The 11,482-nt window shown below is 41.6% G+C and overlaps 1 protein-coding gene across 1 annotated transcript; it reads left to right on the top strand.

The window, feature by feature from the left end:
• The first annotated feature begins 1,395 nt into the window (after positions 1-1,395).
• On the top strand, positions 1,396-10,566 carry LOC144755721 (E3 SUMO-protein ligase KIAA1586-like). Its single transcript, XM_078644906.1, has 2 exons — positions 1,396-1,519; positions 7,967-10,566. The coding sequence occupies exon 2, from the start codon at positions 8,205-8,207 to the stop codon at positions 10,239-10,241; it is 2,037 nt and encodes a 678-aa protein (XP_078501032.1). The 5' UTR covers positions 1,396-1,519; positions 7,967-8,204; the 3' UTR covers positions 10,242-10,566.
• Positions 10,567-11,482: the final 916 nt, after the last annotated feature.

The raw sequence follows: 11,482 nt of genomic DNA, 5'->3' as shown, positions 1-11,482 counted from the left end.
AATGCCGAAAATAGTTAGATTTTCCCAAATCCTGTCGCCAAATGTAATGTAGTTATATTTATCCAAGAAGAATGAATCTCAGGCGTAGGTGATAATCCAAAAGGAAGTTTAATCCAGTAAATCCAGCATTACACGGGAGCGCCACTGGTAAGTAACAAGCACAGCAGTTGAATGAATAGTTAAAGCACAGTTTAAGCAAAACAATAGTTTAACAGACATTGCATCCTCGAGAGATGCACCTTCAAACATAAACATGTTTGAAGGAACACTATCTACGAGGATGCATAGTATGTAACATAGAAGGTTAAGAAAGCATGACCTAATATGAGCAGTGATTACAATGGAAATAGAAGAAATACAATACCTTACACCTTCCCAGTGTGTTCTACCAGCTATTGCAGTATTATCCTTCTACCGGTGTTTGGTACTCGTTTGTAACTTGCACACGTCACTTTTCTTTTGTAACACACTGTTTGCTACCTTTTATATTTTGTTTGCTTTTGATACTTGCACAAGTGCCACCACTGCCTACGTAACGTGTGTTCTTGTGCCCGAGTGTCTGCCATTTATTGCAGTATTATACCTCTACTTGTACTTTGTACGCTTTTGTAACCTGCACACGTCACTTTTTCCTCCTGTAATGCACCTTTTGCTACCTCTTGCATTTTGTTTGCTCACAATTGTCATTTCTGCCTCATGTAACTTAACGTTTGCTTTTGTATTTTGTTCATTTGTAATGTGCTCCCCATATATCAGTTCTGTTCCTATTGTAAAGCGCTCAGACACCTTCGGGTAAAGTCCGCGCTATATAAAAACGCATAAAAATAAATAAATGAATGAATGATCATTTTCTAGGGAGCAGCGCACCCACACGGACATGGCCAGTATTTCTATGCCAAGGCAAGCAAAACGAAAATTGGGAAACGAATTAAAAGCTTCAATTTTCTCCAAATTGAAAAATAAATACAAAAACGAATCACTTAATATGTATCGTAGGGTGGTATATCATAATCCCAAATGATTACTAAAGAAAACGGAGGCATAATTGCCATATTAAAAAGCTATGCCAATCAAACTGCTGTCTTATGTACGAGGGTGAAGACAGATATGTAGCAGGGTGAAAATAGACCATTTTAGGAAGATATCAAGGAAACTTATCAATGGAGGCATTATTGCTTTGCTGGCGGGTGAAACTGAGCATCTGTGAAATCAGGATGATACACTGGAAATGCGGGTACAAAATAAATACAGTAGATTTTACAATAAATAACGGTCACGTTTCGAAATGTGTCTCAAGCAATAGCAGCAAGACGCTAAAGTTGCCTGGCGCTCTCACCGTCGGATGTAGAAGACGCTGCACTTGGTTTAAGGCAGCGGTTAACAATGCTGGAACGCCCACAAGCAGGAAGCGGAAAGGGCGGAGCTTGCGAGTCTAGCGCGGCTGCTGGCTGGCCCGTACCTGATCCAGCGCATCTCTGGTCCAACCCTATAGAGCAGAACGCGGGGACTGGAGAGGGAGGTGAGTCTACGTCTGCGGGCTGTTTACTCTGGTCTTTGGGAGACCTGGTCCCGAGGGTTGCAGAAGGGTGGTGGCGGTGATATTGTTATGTAGTAAGAAGCGGTTAGCAAGATTGTAGTGAAAAGGGCTGGCTGTCTGTGCGCTATAGTGTTGGCTTTTCCTTATATTGTTGTCGGGCGAGTGTAAGGGAGTCCCATCAGGCCCTCGATAGCAGGAGGTTTCTTGTATCCGTGTGGTGTCGAAAACTGCCTCCCAACGAATACGACTTTATTTGAATAATGCATTTCTTTTTCCCTTACTCCCGAAGTCCGACCTGAGCCCATTAAGAAATGCCCGAAGAAAACAGCGTGCTATGTCTCGGTAACGTGCTTATTCTGCACTAGTGTGAACCAGTGTTTCTTAATCTTTGTACATGTCCTTGGACATTCTGCGCACACTCTTGCATTGGCCATTTACACACAGCAAATGTTTTACTAGTCGCTCATTCCTAGCTTGCTTATGATTTTGACAGGATATACATGTTTTGATCATGGATTGCGGGTAATGAGATGTAGTCAACTGTAGGAAAATTGATGCCTTCCTTTAACAACTTTAAATCTCAGAAGTTATTTGAGGTGATTCTCTTCAAAGTGTCCTCCTTGGGCTTCTCTCTAGATACATCCATATCCCAGTAGGTAGCACTGGGACTGTTCCATAACGAGAGCAGCCATAGCTGGGGCATAATGAAGCATTCATTTCCTGCACCCGAACGTCAATGATACTCACTAAGCAGTATCAGAAAAAAGACAAAATAACAGGCCTGACAGTATCTTGTCCGCAATGATTACTATAAACCAGAATAATTATAATCCTTCTAACATTTGGACCTTAAAGTATTAGCCGCTAAGGCATTCTTCCTTTTGCCCTACTAGAACTACTATGTAATGTACAAAAATTCCATTCCTCCTCTTCCACGATAATCTCCAGGATCTGTTGAGAAATTTGTAGACGTTGCAGCGGACTGTTTTATAGCCTCACCCACCAATAAGTATCTGACCATTTTCTTTTGTCTTTAAAAAAAAAAAAAAGTCTGCAAAACTGATTTGATGCTCTTTTGAGTCTGCTAACACGAACGTGCAATGACAAAAAACACCTTGCTTAAAGCACTTTTACTGAGGGCTAAGCAGCAGCCATCTCCTTTAGTGTTTGCTGTGACAAGCTCCTTTAAGATAAAGTGAATAGATGCAGGGACCCATGGCCCTCCCTAAAACTCTAATAAACCACAAATGTTTAGCCATACTACTGTTATCCTGCCCTTGTGGAGACAACACTTGAGTGCTGTGCAACAATCCAAGCAAGGGAAATGACGTTGAATGCTCAACAAAACCGATGTGATTGCAGGTTTTGATGCTAGATGCACATTTTGATCTGGTACAGAAAGCCCTCCTAAGTACTTCGTGTGTCGATTCTTTCTACATTGGCTTGTTCAGTGCCCACATGGTGCTGATTTTGGACACATGCCTGTTGGGTTTTGTGCTGTTTTTTGTTCCACTAAATGCGCATAAATGATACATATCTTATATTTATCATATTTTATCCATTGTGATTCATCCAACATAATTTTCATAATTTTGCTGATAAAAATATTAAGTTCAATGGTGATAGTCTGTTGATTTATGAGAGGGTGTGATTGGATGAATGGGGATGTGTGATTTGATTTGTTGATATGTAGCTTAGATAATTTTACTATAGGTTTCATATATTTATATATTATAAAAAGATTTAATTGAATATCAAACATAATTCATACTCTTGTTGTTGTATTGTGTGCCCTCAATGTTGTGTTAATCAATTATAGTTATAGTTTTTTTTACCCTGCCTTAGGAACTGTAGCAACAGCAGGGGGACCCCTTTTTCTTTATATTGTTGTTTTTAGCTTCCACCTGCAGCTTTTCCATTTTGCTCACGTTCCTTCTCTAACTGAGCACATTTTTCATGCATTTTACGGCAACCACACTACTTCCCACCTAGTATCTCACTTGCTATCTGGGAATCTGCCTTTGTCTTATTGGAAAACATCTTCCCCTTTAATATTGTATCCTGTTTGTGATGCCAAATATGTATTGCTTCAGACGTGAAACACTAGGACACACTCAAAAGAAACTCCGCACTCTCTCAAAATGAGGCAAATAAACTTCTCAAGTCGCTTTCTAAATGAAATGATATGGTAAAGGTACCTTCAAGGGATTTTGTTAGAACTTATTTTATACTTATTTAATAACATTTAATTGGAAACCTTAATGAATAATGATCTATATTCAAACAATTCATTCAATTTAACAAGTGCTGATGGTCACCAGCTGCAATTCATAAAGGGGTCAACCTGTATATATTCACTTTGTCCTGATGATGGTCTCGGCAATCAAATTCTAGAGACCGAAACGTCGACCAACGCTTTTTCTTTTATTATTACGTATTCAATACAACAGAGAAGAAAAGCGTATACAACTGTTACAGTGGAGCTGTTTTATTTCTGTATCATCTACTTCTTGTAACATAGTTAATATACTTTCAGTACCCCATTTTTTGAATGAATAATATATAAAGAATATTTTCTGTACACACCATTTCTCTTTGCTCCTTTTTTTTTTTTTTTCGAAGTGACCATCAGCACTTGTTAAATTGAATGAATTGTTTGAATATATACCATTATTCATTAAGGTCTTCAATTAAATGTGTTTAAATAAGTATAAAATATTGTCTAACAAAATCCCTTGAAGGTACCATTACCATATCATTTCATTTAGCCCAAACCCTCAAGGGTATACTGGGTTGCTCATTATACTTGATTGCTTTCTAAATGAAGCACATTTTAAAAAGAAGACAAAAATTACTTATCGATGCATTTTCCCAGATGTCAAATGAAAGAATTCAAATTTAGGGAACATGTATAGAAAGCAGAAAACACATATGAAATATGTACAAAGAGCAAGAACGCATATAGAATATATATACACAAAGTAAGTAATAGAAATACATCACCGATAGTGTCTTTCAACATTCTGGCCAGCACGACTGGGGATCTCTCACAGTTAGGCAGAAGTATCGATCAAGATTACAAAAAGGTCCCTGTGGCAACGCATCCGCTCCACAGGCGAGCTTCTGTCTGAGATCCAAGATTCCCAGTCTTTAATACCTTTACTCAATCCAAGGAGAGATGTCTAGAAACCTCTTCCCCCTTCGTTCTGTTGCAAAAACAAGGCTCGCTGTACCAGTCCACGTCGAGGTCACTCACAGGAGTTGGCCAGGACCCTGTGTTTGCTCCGAGGCAAAGCTGTACATCACGTACATTTCAGTGGCAAAAACAATCTCAACCATGTGAACGGTACCAAGTGCACATCCCACATGATATGTTCCAGCTTATTCTGCACGGTGAAGAGCAAAAACATCCCTGTAACTGCGCGAGCACAAAAATTGAATTGTGCATTCAAAAAGGAGTCAACGGTCCTCATTAAATTATACAACTTCAGCCTCGTAAAATGCAGATACTGGTTTTATGTTCAAGTGACTGAGGACCACGACTGGTCCGTCTCTTTAACAATCTACTTTACTGTTCTATAGTTTTTTTTTACGAACACTGGCATAAATCCTTGTCCCAGGCTGTGTCTTTCCCCAAAACAAATAACGGTTTGTTACTCTGGGCTAAATTCATAATAGTGACAGCCTTTGAATGATGTGTATCGCTTATGACCTGTATGCATTAAGGCACACACTAATGTGCGAAAAGCAGTGTCGGACATTTGAAATGCAAACAGTGCCATTGACTGAAAATGGACTAATGGAAACTGTGCCTGACTAAGCAATGCTATTGGTAAACTGAGAAACTATAAAATAACAAATTGAAAGGATTTCTGAAAGACCCAGTTGGTGAAAACCTGTTGCCAGGCACACGAAAAGCACCTGGCTCTTCCTCAGCCCATTAGTACCTTTGATGACCGTCCTTTTATCTAACAGACTGCTTTCTCCATAGGCATTGCTGCCTTTGCTGATAGATAGTTTGGTGATCGAGAGTGGGATCTATAAATTGGAGTGATGGAAGTTAAGTAGGAGATGAGGTGTTGGTGTGGCAGAGGAAGCAATTGAAAATACAGAAGTGAGTGGAGACGCGATGATTCATAGCTGGATCTGTAGAGCAGGGAAAGCAAGGTTATGAGGGTATGTGGTTAGATGGAAATGAAAAGACAACATGGGCTCTAGAAGAGAAGCTGATGAATTAGCAGATGGGTTAAAGGGAGGGGATTTTGGAGTGAGTTGAGGCGGTGTTTAATGACTGAGCAAAAACTACAGGCTTTCAGCACACGAAGGGAGGGAGCTGCAAGAGGTAGACACCATGGAGGGATTGGAATAGGGATGATGCAATGAAAGGTTCAACGCTGCTGAGAACTGTTATTAGAGGTAAAAATAGAATATGAAGTAATATTATTTCCCACCTTTCTCTTTTCCTGAGAAGTGACATGAATATGGTCTCTGTCATTCGGTTATAGCCTATAAAACAAACTGCTTTTGGATTCATAATCTAAGACATAGTGTAATACTAATTAACAGTACGGGCCGGTGTGAGCCCATTAATTACAATGGAGTGGCAGAGGGCTAATAATGGCTAGATTAGGTCCTCCTTATGTTTCTCTCTTCTTAATTTAAAGATTTCTTCCCTTTCGGAATTGTTGGGTGTTCTAATACAGTTATAGCCATTTTGCGGAGGACTCTAGTGGTCATTAATAGCCATCTCCTTCACGAATTGCTCAGGACCGATTTCTGACAAAGAGCCTTTAATAACTGGTATAACCTTTGACACTGGGTTTACTGCTGTAGCATGTGCCTGTGCTTTAATTGGAGTACTTTGTAGAAACCTGTTGAACCTGCTTGGTAATGGTTTATGTTGTCCAGGCCCTGGATTGATTCGAGAGTAGTTAAAATATAATAATGATATTTTAGTTATCTCATTGTGCTTATCTCCGGTTTGCCTGCATATGAAGATTGGTACTACAATTGAATATTTTTGTAGAGGATTTTATGCTGCAGGCAACTGATCAGCTCAGCACTACTTGATAATGCTCAGCACTACTTGATAATGTTGCTTTCTATCATGTTATGTGCATTTATAGAGTATGGCTAATCAGCCGTGAAGGCATCCTGGCTCTGAGTAAGGCAGGCCTGAGAGGAGGAGATCATACCTTTTTCGTCTGAAGGAGTCATGTCTTGAGGTTCTTTGGAAGCCAATGAGGGAGGGAGAGGTTCTGAGGTGTTTCAGAAGGTTGTTCTGGGACTTACCTGCGAGGTATGAGTGTCCTCCGCTTCTGGTGGTCTTGATGTGAGGGAGGTGTGCTCTTGCATGGGATGCATATCGAAGGTGTCTGGTGGGTTGGTAGAAGCTGAGGCGGTGGTTGTGGTAAGCTGGACCAGTGTTGTGGAGAGCTTTGTAGGCATGGGTGAGTAAGTTGAACTTGCAACTTTCCTGGACTGGGAACCAGTGGAGATTGTTGAGGGGTGGAGAGAAGTGGTTATTTCGCGGGATGTTCAGGATGAATCTGGTGGCGGTGTTCTGAGTGGTTTGGAGTCGGTGTAGGACATGGGCAATGATTCCAATGTAGTGCATTTCCTTAATCTAGTCTACATGTAATAAGAGCCTCGGTGACCGTTCTACTGGTGTTCAGTGGGATCCACTTGAAAATGTTGCGTAGCATTCGCAGAATGTGGAAGCATGATGAGGAGACAGCGTTTATTTGTCTGCTCATGGAGAGGTTGGCGTACAGGATGATGCAGAGGTTCTTGCCATGGTCTGCAGGGGTGCATGGGGGAGGCAAGTTCGGAGGGCCACAAGAGGGGTGACGGGGGGGGGGAATAGTTGCAGAAGATTAAGACTTTAGTTTTGCCCATGTTGAGCTGGAGGAAGTTGTTTTTCATCCAGGCAGCGACGTTGCTCATGCAGTTGGCAAAGTTTGCTTTGATGATGCTGGTTAAGTTATTAAGGATGAGCGATGTCGTCGGTGAAGGATACTCTATTGATGCTGTGGGCTCTGACAATGAGGGGCTGCATGTAGACGTTTGTGTGTTGGACTGAGCAACGATCCTTGAGGGACATCACAGGTGAGTTTCTTGGGTTCTGAGGTGTAAGGGGGAAGTCTAACTTTTTGAGTCCTGTCCCCAAGGAAGGAGGATAATCACTTTTAGGCCGGTCCGCAGATACAAAGTGCTGAAGCTTTCTGATGAGTGACTTGTGAGAGATTGCATCGAAAGCTGCGAAGAAGTTGAGGAGGATGTGTGCGGCCATTTCTCCTTGGTCGAGGATACTTCTGTTGTCATTGTTGGCTGCAATGAGGGCTGTCTGTGTTCTGTAGTCGGTGCGAATGCCTGATTGAGAGCTGTTCAGTTGTTTAGTTAAGTAAACTTGTCTCCTTTCATTTACAGATTGGATGGTGAGGCAAGTAAAGCAAGGCATGACCCGTAGGAAACAAATTGCCAGCAGAGGGCCCCTCATCAATTCTGCCTTAAATATGACAGCGCTGTCAGCAAGAGCACTCCTGAAACTCAAATCTCTGCCGACTTCGATTTTGGGCTTTTTGCCATTACCAAAAAAAAACACATGAATAGTGACGAGGCTACTCCAACTTGGTACAGTGATAATGTTCAGCATATCTGACCTGATATGGATACATTGTATGAAGCATCCGCAGTAGACGTCACCCAGCTTCCAGATTGCTGGAACACAAAGCAGTGGTCTTATTTTAAAGAGGAAAATCCTTGGTTATATCTGAGTTCGGGTCATGTTGGATGTTTGGTTTGCAAAGAGGTGAAAGCAGCTGGTGGTAGTGTCCATGGGATGAGAATAAGCTCTGAGTGGGCAGAAGGAAAGGTTGGTCCCTCTGGTACTAAAAAATCTTTCCGGCAAAAGCAGATTAGGAAAAAGATTTCAGAGCATAAGGCAAGTGGCGCTCACTTGGTTGCAGAAGAAATTTGTAAAACGCTCCAAAACCGCACAGTGGAAGAAGCAGTTCAGCAAAGCAACATCACCCGCCTGGACAGCACATGCAGAGTTTTTATAACTGCTTACTACTTAGCAAAACATAACTGCCCTTTTACAGATTATCCCAATTTAATTAAACTCCTGGAAACAAGTGGCAGTGCTATGGGTCGTGTGCTACACAGCAATGTCACAGCTGCTGAAATAGTCAAACACATAGCAGCAGAAATGCAGAGCAAACTTGTTTGTTACATCAAGGACCACAAGCCAAAGATTACTGTGATTGTTGATGAGAGCACTAACATAATCAACAAACCAGCATTAATTATCTATCTGCGTGGGGCTTTTGGTGACCGTAGTAAACCAGTGACTGTTTTCTTTGGTCTCGTAGAGCTACAAGAAATTAATTCCTTGGCCACTAAGAAGGCTCTCTTGCAGTATTTTAAAAATATAGGGTTCTCTATGAGCCTTCTGCATGATATATGGATTGCCCTGTGCTCAGATGGGGCAGCCGTTGTGTTTAACAAAGAAGTCGCAGAGTTACTAAGGTCAGACTTTCCGAATATTGCATTGTCGTGGCATTGTTTAGCACACCGTCTGGAGCTCGCTGTGGCAGATGCAATTGACTATGGTGCTGGAACCAATAATTTTAAAATCTTCATGGATTCGTTGTATGCAACATACAGCATGTCACCAAGGAATGCAAGGCAGCTGGAAATGACTGCTAATGAACTGGTTATGCAGCTGCAGAAAATTGGCAGAATGCTTGACACAAGGTGGGTAGCATCGAGTTATGGGGCTGTTCAAGCTGTGTGGCACTGCTTTCCAGCTTTGTGCAAGCATTTTGAAAATGCCTCCAAGGACCCGTCAAGGCCAACACGAGATAGGGTTAAATACGAAGGGCTTCTATATAAACTCACTTCTTGTTCATTCATAAAAGATTTAGGGTTAATGTGTGATGCGCTCGAGCAACTCTGTGACTTATCAGAATTGTTAAAGAGGCATGACATGACCATTGTTAATGCCCACAGATGTTTGCTAAATCAAGTTGATAGATTTACAGCTATGAAGGACACACCTGGAAAGTTTGCTACTATTGCTCAGAGAGCAGTAGACGAAGGGCAGTTCATGAGTATTCAGATTTCTGAAAAAAGGGTCAACTTCAGTTCGCTTAACCCTAGGCAATTTTATCAAAGTCTGTCCGTAATGCTTAATGAACGATGTAGGGTAGGCACAGATGCAGAATTAATTGAAAGCTTCAGCGTACTCAATCACGAGAATTTACCAGTTGGTGACAAACCTATTTTATATGGAGAAGTGGAAGTTACACAGCTATGTTCAACTTTTAATCTGCCCCTAAGAGAGACCATAGACGCTTATAGGTGCTTTACAGATTCTGGTGGCAAGAGATGTCCGGAAATACTTAAAGAATTAGTTGTGTGCATGGAAACTCTGCCAGCAAACAGTGCAGACTGTGAGAGAGGACTTGGCGCCATGAATGTACTTGTTTCTCCAACAAGATCATCTCATGCAGCCACTATTTCTTCATGTTTATGGCTGAATCTTAATGGCCCACCTCTCAATACTTTTGAACCATTGTCCTATGTAGAAAGCTGGCTAGCGAAAGGAAGACGATCAGCTGAGGAAAGACATTGTGAGAAACCACATCAGAAGAAAGATGATGAAGAACCCTTAAAGGGATTCTGGGAGATTTTGAGCTAGACGTTTCTGCATTTTTGCATTTCTAAATTTCTTGCAGTCCTACTATAACTATTGGTTATGCAGATCTGTGCTGCTGTCCATTCTAATAATGCATTTAGAATTTAAAGGTATGTTTACAATTAAAATGTTAAACGAGGATAAATGAAAGCATATGACTTGTAAACCAAGCAGTAAATGTAAAAGATGTTACCTCTACCCTTCTGAATGTATTGTTGCAACTGCTGGTAAGAAGCTTCAAAAAAGTGTACACGAAACTGTTGGGATTATATTATGCTTTTCCTGATTTCAGCAATCCTGCTGCGTAAAATCCTTCGATACATGAAAATTGACTATGGACATCAGATTTTCATTGCCCATTGAAATCCCTTCTAGATATGTTAAATAGTCCACATCTCTTTAAAATGCTTCTTAACTTTGCTCCATAGACAGCACCCTGCCAGGCCTATGCCTAATGTTCCATGTTCTTTTTGTAGGCACAGAATCCCACACATTCTATGCTGCATTCTGACAGAAGTGAACTACCACTTTTAACATGCCATTATCTAGATGCATCTTGAGATTACAGCTGAGGTTTAGTAATCTTGACATCTCTTGTAAATAACCGAGTCACTGTTGGTGGTCATGGAACAGGACTACTTGCCTGTTGGTGGCCATTAAAGAAGAAATAATACAAAACCGTGGGTAGAGGGTGTAAGGGAAACTTTTAAAGACCAGTGCAGATGAATTCCCCACAACAATCCTTTCTGTGTAATAGGACCTTTCAGGTCTTTGAGGGAGATACCGTCTCCTCCAGTAAACCTTTGAGCTGTGGGGTACTGCAGGGCTCATCTTTGAGCCCTGCGTTATTCAACGTCTATTGGAGACCACTGGCTGATGTCGTTCGCCCCTTTTGGTATTAAGATCATCTCATATGCGGACGACACTCAGCTAGTGGTCTCCCTTGCACAGGAGGACGGCCAATCAGCACAAACCGGGTTAATGAAATGTTTGGAGGAGGTAAAAAGCTGGATGACAACATCCTGTCTCAAGCTTAACGGGGACAAAACCGAGCTGATGCTCCTCGGTCCCCCTGCCGCAACTAACATCGACTCTAAGCCTGGGTACACCTCCCATACCCAAGGACAACATCAAAAGTCTGGGGGTGTGGCTGGACAAAGCCCTGACTTTTAATACCCAGGCTACGTTGCTATCTGCAACCTGTTTCGGACTTCTCAGGATGCTGAAGAAAGTCCTTCCTCTTT

This window comes from Lissotriton helveticus, chromosome 5_1 (genome assembly GCF_964261635.1).
Source record: "Lissotriton helveticus chromosome 5_1, aLisHel1.1, whole genome shotgun sequence".
In the NCBI taxonomy this organism is placed as follows: domain Eukaryota; kingdom Metazoa; phylum Chordata; class Amphibia; order Caudata; family Salamandridae; genus Lissotriton; species Lissotriton helveticus.
Note: the sequence above shows the minus strand (reverse complement) of the source record. Positions and strands in the feature narration are given on the sequence as shown.

What these genes read in the sequence shown, in the direction of transcription:
- LOC144755721 (XM_078644906.1), top strand. Translation starts at nt 8,205, where the DNA reads ATGGATACATTGTATGAAGCATCCGCAGTAGACGTCACCCAGCTTCCA.